General features: G+C 40.4%; 1 protein-coding gene across 4 annotated transcripts; it reads right to left on the bottom strand.

Moving 5' to 3' along the window:
- Nucleotides 1–3380: 3380 nt before the first annotated feature.
- Nucleotides 3381–16701, bottom strand: LOC119019670 (syntaxin-10). 4 transcript variants are annotated; one of them, XR_005075122.1, is made up of 11 exons: nt 16613–16701; nt 16039–16114; nt 13985–14078; nt 13289–13383; nt 11901–11963; nt 10870–10971; nt 10115–10221; nt 8274–8368; nt 6215–6680; nt 5709–5812; nt 3381–5357 (listed from the first exon to the last, which is right to left on the bottom strand). XR_005075122.1 is itself a non-coding variant. In XM_037098467.1 (9 exons), the coding sequence occupies exons 1-9, from the start codon at nt 16678–16680 to the stop codon at nt 6604–6606; spliced, it is 777 nt and encodes a 258-aa protein (XP_036954362.1). In that variant the 5' UTR covers nt 16681–16701; the 3' UTR covers nt 3381–6603. The 4 variants fall into 4 exon arrangements, 1 of the variants encoding a protein (XP_036954362.1); XR_005075121.1 differs by having other exon boundaries at nt 5709–6680; XR_005075120.1 differs by having other exon boundaries at nt 3381–5812.
- Between the last annotated feature and the right edge of the window lie 10576 nt (nt 16702–27277).

Genomic DNA, 27277 nt, shown 5'->3' with positions numbered 1-27277 from the left:
ACAAAAAAAAACCTCCAGGGGCCTCAGCAGAGCGCCTCTCGGAACCATTTGAATGCATACACATCGCAGGGTTTTTACAGGAAAACGGGACACACGTTGAGAGTCCATGTCAACACAGTCTTACCTCAGAATCATACTACAGAACAGCGGGGCGGGCCGGGCGTCTATATGATCATAGCAACCGTGAATGACTATTTTTTATTCCTTCTCTTCCTTGTCTCTGGTGTCGTCGGGTGAAAATAAAAAAAAAATACTCTGCAGAAACTCTTTATATTTTTTTTTCCATTTCTTTATCTCGGTTTTTTTTTTTTGTTTCCACTATAAATATATAAATATATAAACTGTACATTATGACATAGAAGCACTATCGAAGTTTGATTGTTAGATGTGCACTCGCAGCATGAGGTATTATTCTTTATTATTCCTTCATAACCCAGAAGAAAAAAAAACATGATAAAAGTGAAAACAAGAGTTTTTTGGAAGTAAAAACGACAAAAGGATTCAAAAAAAGGAAAAAATAAATCAACAAACAACAACAACAAAAAAACAATGCAGTAGCATCTACTGATGTCAAAGGAAATACCCGACCTCACCCCCGCCACACACACACACACACACACACACACACACACTCCCAGACCTTTACCCCAGCCCTGCCGTGTTGCCCCGCCCCCCATCCGACGATCGCCCCTCGCCCCCCACTGCCCCGCCCCCCCCCCCCCTTGTACATGCCAGTGTTTCCCCCATGTGTTCCAAGTGCCAATAACTTTGTGAATTCCTAACTGTGACCCAGTAATAAAGATAATTGCACATTAACTACTGTAAAGAGAAAAAGAAACCAGACTGATTAAAAATGAGGAAAAATCTGAATATCTTAATAAAAAAGGTTTTTAACAAACAGGATTGACCTTACGGCTGTGTCGCGTCTTCATTGACCTCTTCTCGGATCATTTAACATGTTTTTAATTGATTCTATGCAACATTAACTGAACAATGTATTTATATGTATATTTCTGGATTTTGCATTTTTTATCAGGAGAATTTTTTGTAATATTTTCTGAAGATATTTTTTTTTCCCCTCTGAGAAAATGGAGATTTATTTAATTTTATTATTATTATTTTTATTTTATTTTTTTTTTTATCTAAGTCTGATCTAAATTGTTTTCTCTCCTGTCTTTAGAACTCAAGAACCGGTGGGTAAAAACTTTTGCGAGGATCATTTTCTTTTTCATCTGTGGAGGGAATTTTTTTTTTCTCCTGATTTCAAGGGGAAAAAAAATTCCAGGACAATTGTTTTGTCAGTATTTTGTTTTGTAGGAGAATTTTTTTCATGTGTGAAACAGTTAAAAAAAAAAAGAAGAAGATTTTTCAGGAGCATCTTTTCCTTTTGTTCTTGAGATTTTTTCATGATTTTTGATTGTATTAGGAATTTTTTTGGTATTTTTTCAGGATAAATTACATTTTTCGAAGTCTGATCTTAATAGGATACATTCTTCTCTTTATAGGATTTTGTTTTTTTGTTGACTTTTTCTTTCAGGAGAATTTTTGTGAAAAACATGAAAACAAAGAAAAATATTCTCCTGATTTCAACATATTTTTTTCCATTTCGGGAGATTTCTTTTCAGGGATTTTGTGATGTTAGGATCATTTTTTTTCAGGCGAATTCTCAAATATTTTCAGGGGATTGTTTTCAGGATTTGTTCTTTTTTTTCAAATATTTTTTATTTCAGGATATTTATTTTTTCGTGATTTTTGTATCTTTCAGGAAACTTTGTTCAGGATAATTTCTTTCAGGATTTTTTTTCTTTTTTTTCCAGAGTATTTCTCTTTTCAGGAGATTTTTTTTTTCTTGATTTTTGTTTTGTGTCGAGAATTTATTTATTTTATTTTTTTCTCGTGACCCATTTTCTAATCTGATCTAAACAGTGTTATCTCCTGTCCTCATAACTTCAGAACAGGTGGACATTTTTTGTCATCAAATTTTCAAGTGATTTTTTTTTTTTTTTTTCTTTTCCAGGACATTTTTTAAAGTTTTCTCTCCTCCATGACAAAAAAAAGAATTTAACAAGAATCTTTTCATTCTTCAGGATTTTTGTGTCAGGAGAATGTTTTTGATATTCTCAGAGGAATTTTCAATATTTTTGTTTTGATGGAATATTATTTCAGGCTTTTGGTTTGGTTAGAAGAATCATTCTTTATGGACATTTTCAAAACATTTTCAGATTTTTTTTCCCATTATTTTTTTTCATTTTTTTTTTCATAATCACTTGAATCACAGAATGTTTTGTCTGGAGAATTTGAGAATTATTTTTTTCTTTTTCCAGGAGAATTATTTTTTTCTCCAGGTTTTTGTTTTATTAAGAGAATCTAACAAGAATTCTAAACTCTTTTCAGAAGATTTTTTTCTGAGAATAATTTTCAGATTTCTTTTTTTATGGATTTTTGTTTGGTTAGGAGACTCAGGGGAACATCTGAATATGTTAAAATGATTTCTTTTCTGGAGTTTTTCTTTATTTCTTTTCAGAAAATCTCTTTCAGGATTTTTGTTTTTTCTTGAGAATTTTGTATTTTTTTGGTTCCGTTTTTTTTCCTAGTTTCTTTCTGGTGATCTCTTTCTCTCGTTTTTGTGTGAAAATGTGAAAAAAAAAAATCAGGAGAAACAGTAAAAAAAAAAACTTTCACTTTTTACTTATAAAATCACATTCCCACATAAATCCTGCACGGGACGACACTTCTCACTTACCTTTGTTCATCCTGGCAAAGTAAAAAGTTTCTCCAAAAGGCCGTAATGAGCAAAAAATGTCAGTGTGACACTGCAGACGTCCTGTTTCACACTTTGTGGGATCGTCCATATTGTTTTCTACAGAGCATCTATACTCAGACTGTCCCTTGTTGCCACATCCTGAGTGAACGAGGATATGACATAAAGATATAATATATATCTAAAAATATCAGCCTCATAGAATCTGTCTAACAGTGTGAGAGTTGATGTTGAGTCCATCACTGACGGCTGACTGAGCGACTTTCAACAGGACGTCTGCAGCTCGTCTGAAGGGACTCGTGTGTTTTCTCGCAGCTCCGCTCGGTTCACGAACCCACCGGGGACCCGGTTCTGCTCATTACAGCTAAAGTAAATGTAATTTCACATGATGGTCCCGCTCTCAGAATAGGACGCGATGATGTTTCCATTTTAGAAGAGTGCCTCTCGATTAAACCTCGCTCCTGTGGCGTCGGCAATTTGATGAAAAGCTTTTTACCTAAAGTACAAATCACAGAGCGAACTGGAGCCAGAAATACTGACTTCAGATAAAAACATACAGCGAGGGAACCAGAGCAGCGCTGAACATAAGGAAAAAAAATAAAGAAATCGCCACAGTCGCTTCATGTTGAACAAGTTTAATGAAACTCAAAACCTCACTGAACCGTTTCATAAATCTCCGGCAAACCAGTAAGAAAACAATCATTTTACGCAGATTTTCACGTTTTGTTTTCGTCAAAGCAGCAAACAGAAGCGTCGTGACCTTCATTCAACATGTAGTGTGTGAAAGTAAATACTTAAAATATCTCGTATAGTGGAGCGGCGAAATGAAAAGCAACCCTTTCTTTTAATATCACGTCACAATAACACAAGTCTTTCAGGAATAAGAGAGGATACATTCGAAAAGGACAAAACTCTCTCCGGCCAGAAGCTGCTCTCTGATCAGTGGCACTTCGATTAATAAAAAGGGGGGAAGTTTAGTTTCATTAACAGTTTGGAACCAGTTCTGAAATGTGCTCCTGAAAAGGTTTGAAATTTCAGTTTCTATTGAACAAAACAAAGTCTAGAAACCTTCATATGATTCTTCCTTCAGACCCAGATCGAGTTAAAAACAGAAGGAGCACCTTAGAAAAGCCACGTTTCCACCCAACGGTCCCCAAAACTGTTTAGTCCCAGGAAGTGTTTTTCTAGAAACTGAAGGTTCCTCCAGTCTGTTGTTTTTAAATTACGACTCCTGGCTGATGAATCAAATCACAGTGAGCAAGAAAACAAACTGGTCTGGTGTCGCTAGTGTTGTCAGAAATACTGAAATTAACTTGTATATTCCAGCTTTACAACTTAACTTTTGATATTTTACGCCCCACCAACGTTGTCAATGTTTCCCCATTTAATCACATATATTTTAAGGTATTGACATTTTTCAAGTTGCTGTAATCAAAGCAAGAAATTCCAGTATCGTGGCAACACTCAGACCTGCAGATTGATTTAAAACGGAGGCCGTAGTCTCACACAGTTAACGTACTTTTGGAGAGTACGACCCAACAATCCAGGACTTTCTGCAGGCTCATTACCTGAGATCCTGATCCGTCCTGCGGGTGGAAACATGGCTTCTAACACTCGATGTTACAGTTTTCAGATCCAAACAGAAAAGCAGCGAACAGCCTGAACAACAGTAAACTCCTCGTCACGTGTTTTCCGAGAAGCCTTTACCTTCACACGCTGTCCTGAGGTCTTACAGTGACTCACGACTTCATTTATGCTCGCAGCCGTTTTTCCACAAATTCGGTTAATTCTCCCCACCGAAGCGTTTAAGGAACGAGGGCTCGCATACGCAGAAGCACATTAAAAGCATCCGTGATGAACTACTGAGCGAATAGGATTAGAAAGAGGCAGTGAAGCATCCTGGACGTCTGACCTCTGACTCTCTGGAAAAAAAAAAAATCTCATCTGGCTGCTGAATTCATTATTTTTCTCTGTAGCTGGGAGACAAAACACAAACGTGAACGGAAATCTGGATCACACAGGATTAAAAAATAAGCTTGAATCTGGATTTATACAGGAATAAAAGTCCATTTACACACACACACACACACACGTTTAAAGCGTTATAGTGTACTGTATATCATCAGTACAGCAGTGGCACACACCCTGGCGTGGGCAGTGTTACCTGGCATGACACAAAGAAAGACACATGAGCCGCAGCCTCCAGCAGAGGGCGCCGCGAGCCCGACGCTGGGCTGCGCGTGGAGACATCCTGCCCAGCAACTGTTCATCCTCTCATCAGCGAAAGCTTTTTCAATAAAGACGGGCGAAGCCATTCGCTCGGAGCCGAGCTTCTCTCTCATCGTCACCCAGCGAGAGCAACAAAGGCCTCAGCCAATCGTGTGCTCAACTGCCTGCAGCGGCGTGAAGGGCGGCCGTCTGAGGCTGCAGACCTGACTTCACCTCGCCGAGACGCATCACGATCAGGCGCAGGGAAATGACAACCGCTCAGAAAACATCCAAACAGGCGTCTGGAAGCGGAGATGGATGAGTCGACGTGTTTGTTTTGACTTCAGAGGACGAGCTCGTCGGTGGAATCAGCAGCTGTCGCGCCCGACTGGAAAAAATAAACCTGCAGACTTCAACCACACGTTCTCCTGATTGAACCGATGACTAGTACTCGGTTGTTCATTTCCCCTCCCTGATTCACATGTAGGCACAGAAACATACTGCACTTCTCACAATATAAAAATATATTTAAGGCAACACTGAAAACCCTCCCTCCCTCCCACGCTGCTCCTGAAAGCTTAAAAACACAAATAACTGCATTTTTTTTTTTCTCTTGATTTTACTGCTAATAAATCCATTTTTTGGAAACAACTCTTTGGCTGCTAACTGCCAGGAAATCAGGTGTTACATTTTCTGTACAAAAACACTCTCTCCCTCCCTCTAGAAAGCATTTACTTACAAAACAGCTTATCAACACGTTTGTGGTTGATCGTGGAGTCACATCGGGCAGCTACCACCTCCGAGCCGACGACCTGCACGCTGGACATCACACGCCACACCAACCTGGTGGGAAACGGCACGAAAACAAACAAGCTAGCAGTCGTCAACGCTATCTTCCTCTGAGATTTAGCCATTTAAAAGCCTCCTGACACTTCTGTGCAGGGTCGTTACTGGTTTTTAACCATTTACAAAACAATCCAGAGTGTTTCCCTGCACACAGAACGAGAACCTGGTGCAGACGTAATGACTATCATGGAGCGTAGCATCACTCAAAAGTCATGACTGATGACAAAATTAGACTGTTTTGTAGCTTTAAAGTGAAGGTTACTTAATATTCAGAGATTTATCAACATGAAAACGTTTCTCTGGCTGTGGCTGGGTGTGGATTACAGGCCGTGACGCTGACACACGTGAAATGATCTGGAGTTGATTTGCTTTTTTTTTTTTTTTTTTTTTTTTTTTAACCTGACAGCAGCAGCTTCCCGTCCCGACTCTCACGCTCAGTACCGTTTTCTCCAACAATAACCGAAATGCACCAGTTTGAAATCCGTAACACCTCCGAGGTTTCTGCGTGTTGAGCTCCTGCTTTTTTCTTTTGTTTTTTTTTTCTCACTTGAATGATTAAAAGCAGAGAAGAGGAGGAGGATTATATCCTGACTCCTCTCTGCAGGTCACCAGTTTCTCCTCAGTGTGAAGAAAGGGGGAGGGGGAAGGAGGAGAGACGCGTCCCTCCTCCTCTCATCTGTCCGTCCATCCATCCAGACATCTATCTATCTATCAATCCATCCGTCCGTCTGTCCGTCCTAACAGGGAGGAGTCGCTGAGCTCAGTCGGGAGGTCAGAGGTCACTGCGATCAGAGGGCGAAGAAGAGGATGAGGACGACGATCATGATGGCGACCAGCACGCCGATGGCACACCACTGTCTGCGACCTGAGACACACACACACACACACACACACACACACAGGCTGACATCAGCGACTATTATTAAAGTATTGATTGTTGTTTCCAGGCAACAGTGTGCCAACTGTTTTAAAGGGAACAGTTCAACATATTGGCAGATGTTTATCTGCTGTCTTGTGATTTCTTGCTGAAAGTTTTACAGAGTCAAGCTAAATATTCCCAATATTACTAAGTTAAAAGATAACTTAAAGTGAAACTCTCACCTCGGCTTTTTTTGTCAATGTATACGAGTCTAACCTTCGTTTAAAAGCATAATTACAACGAAAGCTTTGCTGGTAGCATCACCAGGGACTCTACACATGAACACCAGCACTGAGAACATTGTGTTTGTGTTGTCTCCAGGTTACGTCTCATTCTGAGATCGACTCTTCTCCACTGGCAGGACGGCGGCGAGTGGAACAAGCTACTGCTAACATGAGCTGTTCAAAAACTTTCTTTTTAGTAACTCTGTGTCCACAAACAATGTTGTCAGTGCTGGTGTTCATGTGTAGAGACCCTGGTGATGCTACCAGCAAAGTTTCATGTTGTGTCCAGACTTCTTACTGTTTTAAAAACAGAGATTTTGATGCTATGGTAAAAGTGCCCGTAGCACTCCCATTGAAAATGAGTTTGACCTGAAAACGAGAATACAGAAAATCTTAAAAGTGCCTCTTTCATCACTTTCATCACTTTAACCAGCTGCAGCCTCTAGAGTGATATTATACCTGTAAACACACCTCAGAGCAGAATCAATGTGCTCGATTAATCAACGCCATGATATACGTTACCTTCATTAAGAGATATTAGACATGTTGAACTGTTTCTGTGTGATTATCTAAAAGGATTTGTACAGGTGCTGGAAATCCTTGAGGACACTTGAATTATACTGTAGTGTTTGAGGGCTTAAAAAGCTCTTAAAGTAATAATAAATTGTTTTTAATAGGCTCAGCCTGGTTATAGGAATAACTGAAATGTATCTACAACAGGTGACACATTTGGAAACATTAACTTTTTTGTGTTTTCCTTCAATATTACTGCGAGGAACTGTAATTTTTGTTTACTTTATGCTTTTTATTTGTTTATTTTTAGCTTATTTTAATACAATTCTACATATATGTTTTGTATTCATCATTATTTTCACTGCTTGTATTTATCTTTTATTATTTCAACCACTGTTGATGAGTCACTGAACGTTGGTTTTCTTACTATCCCGTATTTTTTCAATCACTTGTTAAAAACTTTGAGATGCAGTTTGATTTGTCTGAACGGATCTCTATAAAAAAAGACTGACTGATTGATTGATTGATTGATTGATTGATTGATTGATTGATTGATTGATTGATTGATAGATAACAGTTTAATTCCACCAGTGGAAACATGACACATCAAAGTTACTGGTTTTAGATTTGCTACCATTTTTTCCCTGAACAAACTCAGTTGTGAGACTTAATGTTCCTTTGTACACAATCCTGCTTCTTATTGCTTTGACGACTCATCTGGCTGATTGAGTAGTAGTCAGATTCTCATTATTACAAATTAGTGATTACAGAAGTGTTTCTGTGTGTGTGTGTGTTAACTTACTGCTGGTCATGTGAGACACCTTCTCCAGCTTCTTTAAGACCGAGTCCATGCGGGACGACGTCTGGTCCATCTCGTCTCCAAAGTCCCCCAACATGCTGAACAACAGGAGGACAAACAAACATCAGCAGAAGCAGCGAACGCTCCTGAGAAAACACTCGTTCAGCCTCTGAAACCAGCCGCTGTAATCAGGTCCGAGTGTCCTTGTCTGCTGCAGACATTTTAATTGCTGCAGGATATCGTGACAGGAAGAAATTTACTCTGTGTCCTTGAAGAGTTCCTGCCATTTTTTTATTCAGAGGTTTGTTTTTCTTCATCATTCAGACACACAGTGTTTTTTTTCATCCCCAACTGTTAAAGTACGTGTTGAAAGAGATATACGGACGATTTAGCTTTTCTTAAAGCAGCCGTGGGGCTTAAAAAATGTGATGTCTGTCCTGCGGGTGGAGCTACAGGGGAGCTGAAGGAGCCATTAAAAATCAGAAGTGCTCTGAAGATGACAGGACCGGCAGATATCGTCCTGCGAGTCAGTGTGCTGATGATTAAAAGCGGTTAAAAGTTGGCGTTCCTCGACGGCTGCGTTTCTCCCGCCGAGCCCCGCGAGTTTCCATCGGGGGCGTTTAAGTCGGTGTTGTTGACACGAGAGCAGAGAGAAAAATAATCCTCTCGCTCTGCCTCCTGAAGACGAGCGCCGCACTTGTTTTTAATCACCCTTCTGTTGACTCAACACGGCTCGATCCTGGACAATCACGGGAAACATTCAGAGGAATCCAACTCGGATCAAATAAAAGAGCAGCTGAAGAAGTGTGTGGGAGGGCAGCGGCGGCGGCGGGATGCTCAGTTCTACCTCACGTGTTGTCGGCTGGAGAAACATTCAGTATTTAATTAAGCCGCCGTTAAAAATAAAGAAATAAATAAATAAACAAACGTACTCTTTGGCTGCGAACACGTGTCATACTCAAACTCTCTTATCACTGAGCAGTAAAGGGATTCAAACCCTCTGACTACTTTGTTTCTGTTAATGATGCCCTAACATTTCCCAGAATTCCCTCTGATAAAAAAGGAGAGCAGCGACGCAAAGTCCTTCCTCTTCTGTTGGGATCTTGTTTTTGAAAACATATGTAGGATAGTGAAGAAATGAGACAAATCATATTTCGATTCCGTTTGAATTTTGCCACGAATTCAAAAATAACTGCTCATCTTGAGAAAGTCGCAGTGTGTCACAAAACTGTTGAGGTGTGAGACTGTGACGAAGTGTAACTAGGAAGAAAAAAAACACCCGAATATCATCTGATTTAACACAAAACCCCCGACTCTCCTCTCAAATCAGCCGTAAGACCAGAATTGACATTTTATCTTGTTTAGTTTTTCTGTGCTGAGGTGACGGCCGTGTTGTATTTGATGGTCAGAGACGACGTTTGTTTTCATTCTCAGTTTACCTGCCAGTTGTTTTCTTGAAAAATTGATTCATCATTGAGAAATTAATCGCATTTTTTCATGAATAAGATTTCCTGAAGCCCAAAGCAACGTCTTGAAATAGATTGTTTTGTCCAAACAAAGATTTTCACTTTACTGTCACGTAAGACAAAGAAAAGCCGCAGATTCTCACAATTAAGAGGCGGAACAACTTAAGGAGTTAATTATAAAATCAGTTTTCTTTTGTCTATTGACTCATCAATTAGTCAAGTGCTCTCTGTCTTGGCCTGAGAAATAACGGCTGTATTTAAGTTCCCGACATCCTCCGCAGTCACCCGGACGACATCTGAACTTTGTGTCGTCTTATTTCACTCGACTATCAATCTGTGGAGTGAAAGAAGTTGAAACAAATCGTCGTCCACACTCACACAGCCTGCTCGTCCAGCTCGTCCCCGATGCGTCCCGACATGTCTTTGAGGACTCTGATGCTGCCCGACACCAACTCCAGCTGCTCGTCCTGCTCCTGCATGATCAGCTACACACACACACACACACACACAAAGTTAATGTTCATCCTCAATCATTTTCCTAAAAATATAAAATTGTTACTCCTTTGATTTTGCCTGTTTATTGATCACAAATCATGTCATAATTTGCCCAAAAGAGACTCAAATCCAGTTGGAAGATCTGGTGAAACTCCACAGGAGCAACATCCTCCATCGCTAATCAAAAGGTGTGAACGAGCACGTTTTTTTTTTCCATTCACTTCCTACTAAAAGAAGCCGATGACCTGACACAGGATGTGTGAAGAAACAGTTTCATCATCCGACACCACAGGAAGCAGAAAACCCGACAGCTCGTACTCTGAAAATAACCTTTTTTTACACGAAGATTTCATTTTCATTCACAGCGTGAAGCTTCGTAAAGCAGATAAGGATCTCCTTGTCTTTATTAAAGCGCTGCAGCGGGAGTCCTGCGCTCGTCTTGTATTCATGGAACGTGGCGCTTTGATTAAAAACGTCTCCTCGTCTGTTAACGTAACCTCGTAAAAAACAAACATCACAACATCTTTTTAAGCTTCTTAAAGTCACACTGAACTCAAGTTAAAATGGCTACTGAGTGACTGATGACCAAGACTTCTTCCTTCCCTTCCCTTCCTTTCCTCTTCCTTGTATATTTCTACCTGCTGCTGTTCCTGTTGCTCCTCGATGTATCTGGAGTTTGCAGACACCATGTGAGCCTCGAGTCCTGTTGACCTGTCCTGGCCTGAAGACGTCAGCAGAGCCTGGACGAGAGAAACACACACACAAGACACAAGAAAGGACATAAATATAAGCAACATTTATAAAACACTTCATCATGATACCAAGAACTGAATAATGATTCTGGCGTCACATAAAAACCAACCATGAAGTTTAAAAACCCAAAGCGGCGCTCTGGTTAAACTGATTCAGAATTAACTTAGTATAAACTTAACATATTGCACAATAACATCTAAATTTAATGCACAACATTTGAGTAAAATCATCCATCAGATTTAACACGCAGGTTTCTTGGGCTTTTGTTGCAAACATACGCGACTCAAAATGAATTTTTACACCAAAATCAGTGCGTACGTGAACATTTTCTATTGAGGATTAACTGTTAATATGGACGTTGACTGTGTTCCAATTGCAGGAGACAGTTTCACCTTTGTTGTGTTTGTTTCTTGTGTGTTCAAGATCGTTTTTAAATATCTTGTTTCTCTTTCAAACGCAGCGCTGACTAAACGATGTGCAACCACAGTTTGAAATGAGACAAATGGAAAACTACACAACAGCATCATCGACTTTAACGTGCGTCATAGCGTCACACCCGTGAAGCTGAATGAATACAACTACAGCAGTCATCTGACCTATGAATAAAAGCTGACTGTACCCTTTCCCACTGAGGTAAAAAGCCAGATGTTAGCAGCTGTTAGCGGGTCTTCTGTCTGGTGTGAAGAGGGAAACATCGGCCCGAGTCTCGGAGGGCTGCTGTGAATTTTAAAAGCCACCAGATGTCACTGTGTTCGCTGAGTTTGAAGCTGTGAACCTTCAAACCTTCATCACCCCTCACTGCTGACGACCTCACACATCATTCAGTCCATTCAGCATCTGTGGTTCATTACACTTCATCCAGTAACGTGTTCATAATGTTCACGTGCTCATCGTGTGTTTTAGCGTCCACACCCACCTGTCTGTTCTTCTTCTCTGCCTGGGCCACAGCAGACGGGCTGGACAACTGATCCTTCATCTCCTGCACACACACAGACACACACAAAACACAACAACACTTGACAACACTCTCCCACAATGTTTCACAACTGTAGCAGAGATGACTCTAAAAGCCCGGCTCGGCGCGGACAGCATCATTAACGAGATGTTCTGCTCGGCAGCCGGGCGAATCAAAATGTCAGAAGCACTTGTGTTCCCCCTCAGTACAGCTCCTTTCTTTGGCTCAGATGACTCAGTTCTCTTCAGGTCTATTTAAAGACGGTACCTTTGCCTGCAAGACTCGTCTGCTGCTACCTGACTCACATTTTCCACTGTGCCAACAAGCGTGGTCCTCGATTCAATTCAGTCCGGAGCTGAGCAGCTGCGGTGCAGGTGAACAGGCAGACAGGCTCTGACGGATAATCGATATCGCATCTCTTTTACGATAAAACTCGGTGAAAACACACACAAGCTTCCCTGTGCTTTAGTTGTGGGAGCTGCTGAATGACGGATGTTTGACTCCGTCCGACCTGCTCAGTCTGTGAGCTTTATTAGAAACACTTCAGTTGCCAAAACAGAACAGAGGCCTCGCAGGCAATGTTTGTGTAACTGTCTGTGCTCCAGCATGACCGCTGGTAACCACCGCTAACACCTCTCCAAACAAAACACACATGATCTGTGTTGACGATACATCAGGTGGTATCTGAAGAAAACAGACCATCTTTTAATTAAACAATTAGGATCAAAATATTAAACACTGTTTCTAAACTGGCACAAACATACAGTCTCCTCGGCATTTCTGCACTTGATTATCTATCAATTCACAACCCTGATTCCCCAAAAAGGTTGGATATTATGTAAAAATTTACTAAAAGACACCTGGCCATAACATGCATCTGGACATGTGACCATAACTCCACGATCACCGGTGTACAGTCGAACAAACAGACATGATGTTTATTACACAAAGATGGAAATCATTCTGTGTATAACGTTTGTCGAATTTACAACAAGTGCTAAAATAATCAGGAATTTGTCAACGACGGCGTTTGTAACTAATAAGATGTCTGTTATAACTAACAGAATACAACAATCTAGTTACGGAAGTCTGGGGACTTTCCACACAGGTGACAAACACGTAACCTACGTAAGTGACTATACTTAAAATTTGACATGTTTACTGTCAATGTCCCAGTTTCAAAAATAGTTAAGAGGCTGTTTCAGTTGAGTTGTTTTTGTGGTTTTAAACAGAATGTGGCAAATAATTTCATCTACACAAGTAAACACTGAAGGATTTGACATCCAGATCTATGAGAACGAAAACAGAACACGTCTTTAAAGAAATAATATAGTCGTGGTTGAGTTTACCTGGACAGATTTCCTGGTTCGCTCCACAAAGTCTCTCCTCTCCTGAAGCTCATTGTCGCCCAGTTTGAACTTCCCCGGGTTCGACTCCACGATATCTGAGCCGGTTAAAGACCCAACGGACACAAAAACCCGTCCGACTGATCTGTGCTTACTGTTAGAAACTCTGGGGCACTTTCACACCATCTTTAATGGATCCATAGAGAAATACTTACAGGATTTCAGGAGGTTTTAGAAATAAAATACTAATAAAAAGGAAGAGAAAGTTTATCAGGACACTGTCGTGTAAAATAACTTCCCGTCATTTGAAGTCGTGAGGAACATTTTAAATTTTCACTACTCAAGGCACCTTGATCCACTAAATTCAATCTTTTATTAAAACCCTGGTGAGCCAGTTTCATTTGTTAGTGAAAAATATAATAACCACAGACATGAGTCACAATAAGAGGTTCAATCATTGAATGGACGCAGGTCGTGTTCCCTCTTCCTGCCTGAAGACTCTGCTCTCTAAAAAACAATTTCTTTGTCTCTGGTCTTCAGAAGGTTAACAAATCTCCTCCTGAGTGAGTGGAAAGACAACGACGAGAGTATGTGAGCAGGAAACAAAGGATCTGTTTGTAATAAAAATACTGACGGTCATGTGAAGACGCGAGCCGTGAGGATGAGGAGAAAGAGATTTTGCTTCTGTTAAAAGGATACTGATGGTCTCACTGAGGTCCTCCAGGTCCCAGTCTATGGCCCTCAGACAGTTCCTCAGTTCATTGGTACTCCAGTCCAGCTCGTCACGACTCACCTGGGAACACAGCGATCAACAGACACTCACTCACCACAGATACGATATAAACATTGTACTCAGACTCTGTGCGAGCAGCTTTTCACTCCCACTACAAAACTCTACAACTTCGCGCTCACTGAAAATTTGGCACGTGGGAGGTAAAGGTCTGAAACCAGACGATGAGCACAGCAAACAAAGTCCTGACGTCCAGATGATGTCAGGCGATGTCAGACACAGAGTCTGTAGTGAGGAATAAATGGACAACAACTAAACGGTTTATAAAACATTGATTTAACGAGGCTGATTTGTTGACAAAGCACACTGTTGTATTCCAGGAATACTGGATTCTCATCCAATAATGAACACAAGCAGCAGCCTCAAAAAATTGGTTAGTTCCACGAGGACGGATAACTAAATTAAAAACAGACGTTGTAGGAAATTATTCAGTACCTCATTAAACTATTCCATCTGTTTTAAATAGTGGTGACGATAATTGTAGGAGTCCGACAGCACTACAAATCTGAAACTTTTACTCTTTTACATCATTTTCCTGTCTATGCCACAATACAATAAACATTCATTCCTGTAGGTTTTTAGTTGGGATTGAAATTCAAAAACAGATTTGAATCTTAACAAATGCAGATAAGAGTGTCCACTCCTTTCTCCACATACCAGTTCATCACAAAGTGATCACTGGCTGATAAACACCTGCTTCATTTACCAGAAACACGTGTGGAATAGAGAAAGCTTTCACTGAGCAGGTTGCTGATATATATTTGTTTAAAAGGCTGTTTGAGTTTCAGAGATTTATTGTAATGTACATTATACACAGTTGCCTCGACAGTCTTTCCCTCCATTAACAGAAGCATTTGCATTTTAATCCCTGAATACCTCTGAGCGTAGTTTAAAAATCATAATCCCAGTGAGTCCAAAGTGCATTTTAAATGAATTAACAACTAAATTTAGAAGTTTCCCCACTTGTGATCAGACCGTGTGCTGATTGTTTACGCCGAGGCTGACCTACTTGGTTGCTACAGGCCTCAAAGCTTTGCATTTTGAGAAATTGGTGTACATGAAAGTAGACATAAGAAGTGCAAATTAAATACACAATAAATAAAACGTTTGACAGTCTTACAAAGAAACGCACTGCAAATTCATCAAAAATAAGCAAAAACAGAAAATGCAGCAGGCGGCACAGAACAAAACAGAAACAAGTTACGACAAAAATAAATGTTTCTGAAGGATATTAAAACTGACGCACACATGAATTAGCAGAAGGTAAATATACTTTCTATATAATGGATATCTACAAGAATGCAGGAAATAAGTAATCAAGACTTTTCAAATCTACAGTAAAGACTATTCACACAATTGCCTGCACGTCTGACAAGTTGTGTTCAAGAGTTTATAGTGTCTCACAGAAACTTTGTTTTGTGTTGTGAACAATTTCTCATGATTCTGCATTTGCATCATGTGTTCCTGTATTATTCTGTCAATGCAATTTTGAAACATCTTCTGCATGTTTGTCTGTCCTGGGAGACAGATCCCTCCTCTGTAGCTCTTCCTGATGTTTGTGCCATCTTTTTTACCGTTTTTAAAAAGGTGTATTTTTCTCAATTTGGGTCTGAGACCAGAGGATGTCACTGTACGGACTGTAAAGCCCACTGAGGCAATGTGATTGTGAATGTAGGGTGTATAAATATTGATTTTAGTGACACATGTGTGCTGTCAAAGGTCGTCTTGTTATTCTTTCGAGTTTCACTTTTCTATAATTTCCAAGTTTACTGAATGAGAGTTGAGCTTTCTAGGCCACTGTAGACCTGAGCTTTAGATCCTACCCTTTGGTTTTCTTGTGTGTGTAACGTGTAAAGACATACTTGGGTACAATATCCATCCAAATGTAACTCTCTTGGGTCCATGAAGTGTCAGAACAGTGATCTGTGCAGTGATCTTGTTGTGGAGGTGTAGGGCAGCTCACCTGTGTCCCATCCTGCAGCAGCTCCTCCCATCTATCAAACAGGCTCCGGGCACGAGAAAGGGCCTTCTGCACCTCCCTGAATACACAAGCACGGCGAAGACAACATTACCAGCACAGAAAGTGTTAGCTAACTGGCTTCACCCTTGAGACACCTGGCTGTTTTTCAAGCCCAAACACCCGCAGCTACGCCTCGTTTTAACCAAAACAAACACAGGAGCTACATTTCGCATCCCTCTATTAACTTCACAGCGGCTCGTAAACTGCCTGACAACAGAGTCCCGAAGCTCCCCAGCTGTGTGCAGTGAAGGCCAGATGAAACAAACACAAACAACACGGATTTATTTAGTCTTGTTAGCCTTGAAAACAAACGTCAACACACTGACCACCACGTAAGCTAGCAGCGCTGATGCTAGTTAGCCACAGCTAACAGCCGTTTGGCTAACTTCGCTTTGGTAACTTTGTCCTGAGGGGCAAAAACACCAACTCGTTGTCCAGTTCTGCTATTCTACGTGTAGTTTCTTGACTTAGCTTGATGTAACGCCGAGTTTTAGGTCTTAATTTGTTCATTTCTTACCCCTTCACGACGAAAAATGGGTCTTCTATCGACATGATGCCTTCTTCCGCTTTCCTCCCCTCGCGCATGCGCACTTCGCAGGCCAGTCTCCAATGGCACTTATCAGTCTGAGTCAGTTGTGCAGTTATTCAGCTATTTCATCACATTTTAACACAATTATGGTTATTTATTACACTTGAACGATGCAAATCAACACCATGTACCATCACAATTTATTATCCAATTGAATGTCCTTTCTTTTTTTTTTCCATTTTCCAGCTTGTAAAAGTTGGAGAAAAAAGCTAAAAAATGTCATCATCAATCAAGCCAAAAGAAAAAAAAATCATGAGAAACAACAGTTTCTATACCAGGCTGGTGAAGATGGTTAAAATGAAAGATTCAGCTGAACAACAAAAAGAAGTGAGAGAAAAAAAGAGAGGAGTCACCACACATCTGTATAGGATTAGTTGCCGTGGTAACGTCCATGCAGTGATGCAATGGCTGGCTGCGTCTGCAGTACATGGCAGGAATTGTGACACAGACACAAAACTATGAGCTGCGTTTAACTCTTTGTATACACCACGTCCAAATATTTACAAGACAGGCTGTTTAAAAAGGTGGACACAGTGGTCTACGCGGGAGAACGTCTTCCTCCAGAGTAGGTCGTCTACAGCCTACAGATGTCAATTGCACATCTGCAGTACAATTTCATGACATCTAAGCCCTTTTAAATGTCCCTGTGGTGGGTAAAATATGATAAAGTAATCCCCTGCGGTGGACAAATGTGCAGTAAAACATGATACGGTGGCCCCGAGGGTGCTTTTCCATTGGAAAGATGGGATGTGGGGCCACACGGCGAGCGAATCAGTCGGCCTCCATGTGCCTCTGAATGCAATAATGAATAGTTAACTGTGTGTTTTTATTAAAGTGGGAGAAGTTAAACTTTATATCAGAGTCACATTATAAAAATCTGTGCAAGGGTTTGGAACATTTTCCCCATTAATACATCGTGACTCATCACACTAGTACCATGTTAAATATAGCCGGCTGTTATTTTGAGTCATTCAACAGCTTTGAGCAGAAACTCGATGCACTTTTTTAACTATTTGCTCATGTTTTAAGGCACAGCACATTTATTTTTCTACATAATCCCCCTCCTACATCCTGAAGGAGCATACAAATCCCTTTTTTTCTGGCATCTCCAGCCTTCAGAAAGCGTTCCAGAGCGGTGAAAAACGCCATCGCAACTGTCAAAATCACAGCCGCTGAGATCTTAATTCATTTTGAGGAAATGATAGAAATCTGAGGGTAACAAGTCGGGCGAGTCAGGCAGCAAAGCTGGAATGTTGTCAGTGCTGACTTGTAATTATTCAATTACTCACAACAGAAACACCACAAAAGGTTTCAACCTCCGAGCTTTCTGCATAATCAACACGAGCTGCAGGTCATCTCTGTCTTCCTGAGACCAAGAACGTATGAATAACTTCTTGTAGATAACAAAAAACAGTCATGGAGATGCTTTCCCCCCAAAAAAACAAACATGTTGAATTTAATAAATGAACCATCTCATGAAGAAGACACTGACATGTTGGGGCCTGATACACAAATACACAATCTAAAAAAAATGTGTGACACACACATTAAGATCTGTGCAGACACATCATAGACCCTGATGTGTTTTGAATTCATATTTATTGATTTTCCAGAGACAACACAGAGACACACAGCTGTTACATCACGTAACACTAACAAACCTCACAATGAATCTATTCCACATAAACCCTTGAGTAGGAATAGCTGGATGTAAAAGCTCCTTTGGTCTATGAAATACATTATCAAGTCGTGATCTAGAGAAAAATATTAAATTATGACTTCATGCCACTGTGTGTTTTGTCTGTTTTCTTCTGTGAACAGAACATTAAAAAGATCCCCTTTAATATTTATCAGTGAAAAAAGCTGTTTTGTATTCCAACGAGCACACGGAACGGATCGCTGTCTGGATAAACGAACACGATGTTATTAATTTCCTGCCCTCTAATGTGCAGAATCCTCTGATCCTCTGTGTAACACATGTAATGGTTGAGACGAGCCCACTCCGGTTTGCACTTGAGAGAAAAAAGAGGGGAAAGAAAGTGTTAGATTTATGATGTTGGTGTGAGATATGTGAGCTTCTTCTATTACAGATGCTCTCTGTTGCTCACGCTCAGCAGGGCATCGACCACAGGCTTTAATCAAACTTTAGCTTGGACTGTTCAAGTGTTTCTGTGTGAGTGAAGTCTGGTGATCATGAAATCTAATCTAATTACTGATGCATATTGTAGTGGGGGTGTTAAACAGGTGATTAAAGTGAAACTCTTGCCAAAATGCAACCTAGGGTCTTTTTGTGAATGTATATGAGTCAAACCGTTGTGTAAAAGCATCATTACGCAGCAAGAGCCACTTTTAAGATTTACCATATTTTCGTTTTTGGGTCATTATTATAATTATCCGCATTTATATGGAACTAAGCTTTAGGAGCATTCCACCTTCTTCTCCACTGGCAGGACGGCGGTGAGTGGAACAAGCTACTGCTAACATGAGCTGTTCAAAAACTTTCTTTTTAGTGACTCTGTGTCCACAAACAATGTTCTCAACGCTGGCGTTCATGTGTAGAGACCCTGGTGATGCTACCAGCAAAGTGTCATGTTGTGTCGAGTCTTCACAGTGTTTTGAAAATAGAGATTTTGATGATTTTGACCTGAAAATGACAATACGGTAAATCTTAAAAGTGCCTGTTTCATCATATCTATGCTTTTACACAAAGGTTTGACTCATATACATTAATTTAAAAAAAATTCTAAATTACATTTTGGTGAGAGTTTCACTTTAAGTGGTTACACAAACACTCGGGCCGACCAACATGTAATAATAAAAACCTTGATATCATCTTAAAATTACACCACTTCCACATTATTTAGCTTTTAATGAGCCGTTAAAAGATTCATGGACTTCTTAAAACAGACCTTCTGGACGACATCAAGCTCTCATTAAAAATGAATTAGCAAAGGATCCACACAGACACGGATGGACTGAGTGGATCAATGAAGGGTGTTGCTGCAGGGAAAAAAAACAAAACAAAAAAAAAAACAAAGATGCATGCTCAGCAAATCCTCCAGCTCCAGTCTGCGTGTTCTCCTTCCTGTCCCACCCATTTGTCTCGATCCTGAGGGGGTTTGTTCTCAATCCCACCCTGTCCTGTCCAACTCCTGCCTTCCTGTCTTCATCCTGTTTCCTCCCCTCTTCTCCTCCTTCACTCCACCTCCTCCCTTCCTGTCCTGTGAAAATTCACAGCCAGTTATAAACGTCACTCTCACCAAACACACACACACACACACACACACACACACACACACACACACACACACACACACACACACACACACTGAAGGAGTCCTCTCTGCGGTTTCCACTGGTCTTTATCCAGATCAAGACTTCACCCTGAGTCCACTCTGTCAGTTCTAAACCAATGGGCCAGTTTTATAGATATAATACGTAAAACATCTGTATGAAACTGCTACGATTTTAAAGACAAATAATCATTTGATAGACATTTTTGTTGAGCGGTTTTCTTAAGTCATCCCAAATGTTTCCAGCAATTTGAAAAACCCAGGGATCATCGTTAGATCGGCTGATACATCAGGGAGTGAGGAAGGAAGTCGGCACAGGTGCCCAAACGTGACGTGAATAAAACTTTAAAACGTCACCTCGTCTGTGAACATCAGATGTATATCAGCAATGGTTGCTGGTTAACACTAAAGACAACAACTCCCACGATCCCACACAACAGAAGTGACCAGCTACAGTCACAGCTCCATAAGGGCGTTAAACTGGACTCTTGTCATCGTCCCAGTGTACAAACACCAGGGGAGAATCCATTTATTGACAGCAGGATGTCCGACTGCACCACCAGTAGGTGGCGATATGCACCACTTCAGCTCGCTGCTACTGGACCTGTCACATCACATACCAAGCAAGTAAAGTAGCGGCAAACGACAAAAACATGGATGACTTTACGCTACATAACATATATTCCTTGCTGTTTTCTTCTTTTGTTTTTCCCGGCTTCCTGCTACAGATTTATGCCATGGACGACTACCGGGTCAACGCCCGGGCAGGGACTGTGATCCTCGGTCCGACTGAGGAGAATACATGAGTACATCGACTTCCATCCGCTTTGTCTGGCGGTGTTAGTCCGACTTTGAGGAATTAGATTTGGTAGGATTTTAGTCGGACTAACACAAAAGTCGGACTTCTTCTAACATCATGTAAACGTACTGAACGTCAACTGAGTATGTTTCTGAAAAAAACCACAGATTAATTACAACTTCTTTATGTTGCAACTTAATGTTTGCTTAGGTTCATTTTTCTGTCCCTCACCATCCTTAACCTCTGGTTAGGTTTAGGCATAAAAACCACATGGTTGTGGTTAGGAGAACTTCACGGTTTGGCTTAAAACACCATGATCCGGAATGGAGAGCATCTGAGAGTGGCCGGTTTCCGTAGCCACAAAAGTGCATAGATTCAACCTGAGCTGTCCTTAAAAATAGGAAGGCTTTTTGCTGGCTTGTTGGCTTGTTGGCCTGTAGTAACACCACCACTATCATCTCAGACTGGATCATTATATCCCATGTTTCATTCAAATGTCAACTGTGGATGTATTTGTGGTTTGCAGAAACATTAACTGCTAACATTGTCCCTTTTTTTCCTTGACAATGCCCCAAAATCTAAATGTTGCCTCAAAACACTTTGCAGTCTGTCCAGCAGACAGCAGCATCTCTTCCCTATTGTTCAGTACAGATCAGAAAAAAAACCCTCCAGTGTAAAAACCCTGAAACACTCGATGAAGGAAAACATTTAGGAGCTTTCTTATACAACTACAAATGTTCTATAACAACTCAGATAGTTATTTTCCACTTTCTGCATCACTTGATTTATCTCTGCTGCTCCTCTGATGTCCAGGTCAGCTGTGGAAACTCTGCGTCACTTTAAAGCGTTGTGATGTAGCAGGAAAATCTCCACTGGAACAAAAACAGAGTCTGAAATGAACCAGGTTGGTATGGTATAACAAAAGAAAGCTGGCTGCGAGTCAACAATCAAAGGGAAACAGCAAGAGGAGCGCTCAGTCTATAAATAGACACCATGACCCATTCCCTGACGATGCCTTCAAGTGCCACTCGTAAGGATGACCTACTTTCAGCTATTTGAGTCACAGATGTAACTTGCTGTTTGGTGCATTCAGAAAAGTAACTTGGTCTGCTGCTGTTTTGTTCACAGCTAAAGTTTTTCGTGGTGCTGCTGTTCAGACGAAGGAGGATGAGGAGGAAACACGCGTCATGACATTAAATGATGCATGAAGGCAGGACGCAGCTGAGAACCACAACAAACATCAGCCTGTGCGTCAAACACCTGCAGCACTTTAACCGCCACTCGACTCTCAACGTCTCTGACACACGGCTCAGAATCCATTAAAACATTCAAACGTGCCAGAATTTAAATTTGAGAGGCATTAATGTGGCCGTTACAAAAGATAATATATGCTTTTTTTTTCACAGCCAACCACTTTGGCCTCAGATTCTAGGAACCCTTTGGTTTCCAGTTATTTTGTGAATATGTATTAGTCAAGGCTGAATTAACTTTCTCCAAGTAAAATCATCAAATTGAGTCAATGCAGAGCAGACTTTTGAATTCAATCTGACCTTAAACTTGCATTAAGTGATATTTTGGCTGCTTTGGAGCAGAGCAGCAGGTTGTACACAACATAGACATTCAGTATTATTTCTTTAAAAAGTCAATACAGCAAACATCTGGGATTTACTTTCTAAGTTAATCGATCGAGTTTTGTGGTCTATAAAATGTCGGACAATAGTGAAAAATGCCCAACATAATGTCTTTAAGTGTCTTGTTTTGTCCAACTGATGCTTCAAAGACATTCAATTTGAGAGCACACACAAGATACTGAAACGGGAAATACTTAAAAGTGCCAAAACAATCATTAATATAATAATGAAGCTGCAACATTACAAATGGTTAGTTTAAAACAATGCCAGTAAACAGCTTGTTCAGACTGTAGGTCTTTGTTAAATACGTGAAAAGTTATATATTTTTTTCTGTTGATGGTGGAAATCATGTCTACATTTTACTTTATTGCTAAATGTAACCATTTGTATTGTTTTTGTTGATTTCTTTGTGTGAAATGTGCACTAAAAATATCGATAAAAACATGGTCGAACTCTTTTTTTCCCTCTATTTTGGTCTCCTCCAACTTCAAATGAAAACGTCTCAGTGTCATCAGTGTCGCGAACTACGTCTGGAGCTTTTGCCGCTAAAATCAGCGGCCTGTTGTGTTTGGAAACGTGGTCGATGAGAACCGTGCGAAGGAATCAGAACGACGAGGTTGTGGGCTGTGAAACCAAAACAAGGAAGTGAAAGATGCTAAAACGCTCCAGAGAAGCTGCAGAGTCAAGCGATTATTCTCTGTGGGTCTGTCTAAAACTAAAACTAAAACTTGCAAACACAATGTTATGGCCCTTTAAAGTATTTCTAAAGTTGCATAATGTATGCATTTCAGAAGTTTGAATGCTAACAAGGCTAGCTCCTGTCTCATATTACTACTCTGAGCTCCTGTTAGCCAGTTAGCTGCATGGCTAAGTGAAGAAACAAGCTAACAGCAGCTACAGTCAGTGGATGCAGTACAGCCACTTCTTCTGCCATTTCATGTCACACACAGAGTGACTTGGTGCTCAACAAATAACCTGGATTATGAGTTGATTAGAGCAAATCAATGGACAAAAATGATCAGTGACAAATTAAGGATATGTGACTTGTAGCTAGGAAGCTAAAACTTGCAAACACAACATTATGATCCTTTAAAGTCCTTTTAAAAGAAATTTTAAAGTGGCATAATGTAGGAATTGTAGAGCTTTGCACGCTAACCAAGCTAGCTCCTGTCTCATATTACTACTCTGAGCTCCCAGTCAGGACGGTTAGCTTCATGGCTAAGTGAAGAAACAAGCTAACAGCAGCTGCAGTCATCCAACTCTTACATATTGCACCTTTAGCACGCTGCTAACCAACATAGTAATGCCACACACAGAGCGGTTCGTGAAGTAGATCTTCGTTAGCTTCATGTTTTGTTAATTCTGGCAACAGTTTTGTGGCTTTCTGCCTCTAAAAGGTCATATTATGGCAACTAGGTCATTTCAGTCCTACCAACCAACCAACCAACCAACCAACCAACCAGTGTTTATACAGAAAGAAACACTGCAACCCTTTGAAATAGCAGGCCACACCCTTCAGTCTGCACACACACACACACACACACACACACACACACACACACACACACACACACACACACACACACACACTTACATATACAGTCACACACACACGCCACCGCCCATTTGGCCTGAGGCGGAGGCAGTGTGAGGATAATCACACATAACACTGTCACCATAGAGACCAGTCGGATACGGACCTGAAGTGAAGTCATGTTTGGTTCGTTGTTTTTGTTTTGTTTTGTTTTTCTTCACTCGGCTTATAGAACTACTCATCCAACAGGCATTCACTTAAAGTGCACACCGGGTCCGGATTTAGTTTAAAAAAAATTTTGAAAAACCTTGCAACACATTCCTGTAACAACACATCAGCTCAAGTTTCACAATTCATCATTTAATTGCTAAACACGACGAGTGAGAGCAGACAGTGAAAGTGGACATGAGGAGCAAAAAAAAAAAAAAAATCTGCTTTATGTCCTTTCAGGTGGTCAAATTTACATTTTTGTCTTTAAAACTTGGTACCTTTCGTCTTGGATTTGTCTAACACAGTTTGTTAAATTACATTATGTGTCTGCATTTAAGAGTTAAAGACTAAATGAAATCTGATCCACCAAAAATCCCAAAGCGCCAGTGGTTCTTCTTTCTTACAAACTGCAGTAGCAGACAAAACAAACTGTCTTATCTCAGTGTGACATACAGAAACACCTTTCTTTGTGCAAACAGGTGTGAAAAACATTGAAATCCTCATAACAAAGACTTTGTTTAAAGTTGATTTCAGATGCAGCGAGCGAGCGAGTTGTAACCTCCATATTATACGGTGCAACGTCTCGGTGTGATTGCTGCGAGGACATTTGGTATCCATTACAGTGTTAGTGTTTCTCCTGCCACGTTCGTGTCATGTGGGGAAGGAAAAGGAGCGATGGGGATGGTTTCCATGGTTACAGCTTGCATGTTTTTTTTTTTTCTTTTTCTTTTCTTTTTTTCTACAGCAGCGGACCACCGAGGGCGGCGACTGCCAGTGTTACTGATAACAAAGTGTACTCTGAGCTGCAGCTGTATTGTACGAAGGGCAGTCAGTTGTCACAGGTGTGTAAAACTCAACCTGCGTTTTCAGCGCTTAGAAAAATGAGTGTCCAACCTGGATGATGTCACGAGGAAAACAAATACAGATGTGGTTACTGTAAAACTTCCATATGTTGCCTTGGTGATGTGCATGATCTCACACACTTCGCTCTCCGTCCATTCACTGTAAATCATTTACTGATGCCGAGGAGGGAAATTTGGCATTAAATGTTGTTTTATTATATTTCAGCATGCCTTTTAAACATCCAAATGAGATGAAAATTAGCCCAAACTGTGGATTATTTATTGTTTTTTTTTTTTCTCTGGACAACAATGAGAAATATCCATGAAAAAAATAAATAAAAATAAAGCAAAAATAAATCAAAGTTTGCTTTTCATGGAGCGAAAACTAAAGAACACTGTGTGGGAGTGTCCTCAGACCTGAAGACGCCTCTTGGATGAGAAACAAAGTGAAACATGCCCGGTTGCCTACGATACAACACCAGAGTGTGCCAACACCTGGATGACTGAGAACCTTCTTCAACATAGTTACACGACTGTTATCAAGCATTTATAAAGTCTAAAAAACATTAGTCGAACGCTCTAATGGCCGTCCATATAAAGTTTATGTGTGAACTACATAGTATTTATAAATCATTTACAAAGTATTATGAACATCAATGACAACCTTCTGATAAACAACTGCTGATAAATAGTTTATTACAGTTAAATTACTATTAAATCAAAGTTGAATGTACTTCACATTTGCCATTTTTAATTATATAAATTGCTTATTTTGATGAATACATCTATATATTTTTAGATATTATTTCTTGTAAAATAACCTGATTAAGCTGTTTTTTTTTTTCCTGATTGTGTTCTTCTCGTGAGCACCTGTTCCACCACGTGTGTGCAAAAGCTGTGACTCTGTGACATACTAGGGTTATAAATAAACAAACAAACAAATAAATAAATAAATAACACCGTCTTGTTGCAGAATTTCCCCCTTTGTCTTTTGTTGTCAGTCTGAAATTGTCATATTTCCCGCGGGCCCTGAACGCAGCGGCGCGGTGCCCCGGGCGGACCGCCTCCTGCCGTTTGACCTCAGCTGTGCTGCTGCTTAGTAACCTAATTTACGCCGGTGACAGCTCCTTATATGGTGCCGCGATGACGACATCACCGCTGTGCACGGGCACACACAGAGCGCGAGGGGGGAGGGGGAGGGGGGGGGAAGCTGCGGTTGCGCGTTCGCGTCATGGCTTTTCCACTGTGCGCGTCCCCACGGGGCTTTACTACCGGATGGACCATATATGGCAGCTGAGCGTGCGAGTGTGTGACGTAGTGTGTGTGTTAGAGAGAGAAGAGGAAGAAGAAGAAGCAGAAGAAAAGAAGAAGAAGAAGAAGAAGAGTTGAAACTCCCGACACGTTTTTTTTCTCTCCCACGTGAATTCTTCGAACTGCTGACTGGATTTTTTTTTTTTTTTTGTTACCGGAACGTAAACACTCTCTGACATAACGTGACTTGTTACCGATCCGACCGGACTCGATTCTTTCCTCAGATCACTTCCTTGTATTTATTATCTTAACAAACACTTCCTCCTCCTCGAGCTGTCCGCGTCTCAAATGTGACTGTATCGACCAGAATCTCTCATTAAACCTTTATTTTTATTTAAATAAAAGCGTTTAGTCTACAGAAACATCACCATAATCATATATAATCCATTATATAATCATTATTTTGTAGCAGATTAAACGTTGCAACTTTATTTTATTTATTGTCTCAACAGTTTATCTCTTAAAAATACCACACTGGATATATGTTGGAATAAAAATAATATAAATCAATAATGTTTTGCCTGCCTGCTTCTAATAATCTTGATTTAAATGCCATTTATTTTAATAATATAAGAAGATAGACAGATTAGGCATTTACAGTCATTTCTATATTAATTAAGACGTATTTAAGTGATGGTATTTTGCTGAAACGCGTTTTTAAATCTGAAAAAACACCTTTTCCATCATGTTCACGCTTCCAATAAAGAGAGAGGAATCGATAAAATATAGAATTTGAGCTTCAAGAGTCAAATATCAGAGTTTAAGTTTGAATCTGAGGAGCTGCTGCAGAAACAAATAATAAGAGAAGATCAACTGTGAGAAAAACTCGGCAGACGGAACAGATGGTGTGTGTGTGTGTGTGTGTGTGTGTGTGCTCCCTGCAGCTACAGCAGGTGTGGGCGGCGCCTGTTTGTCACTTACTGAGGAATGAAGTCCACGTTACGTCAAAGGGGAAATAAAACGCCACCCTGCT

Source organism: Acanthopagrus latus, chromosome 1, assembly GCF_904848185.1.
Source record: "Acanthopagrus latus isolate v.2019 chromosome 1, fAcaLat1.1, whole genome shotgun sequence".
NCBI lineage: Eukaryota > Metazoa > Chordata > Actinopteri > Spariformes > Sparidae > Acanthopagrus > Acanthopagrus latus.
Note: the sequence above shows the minus strand (reverse complement) of the source record. Positions and strands in the feature narration are given on the sequence as shown.

Coding starts and splice junctions, on each gene's coding strand:
- LOC119019670 (XM_037098467.1), bottom strand. CDS start 16,680: ATGCGCGAGGGGAGGAAAGCGGAAGAAGGCATCATGTCGATAGAAGAC. Junction 14,079..16,038: donor TGCTGCAGGATGGGACACAG/GTGAGCTGCCCT, acceptor CTGTGTTCCCAG/GTGAGTCGTGACGAGCTGGA. Junction 6,681..8,273: donor GGTGTCTCACATGACCAGCA/GTAAGTTAACAC, acceptor TGTGTGTCTCAG/GTCGCAGACAGTGGTGTGCC.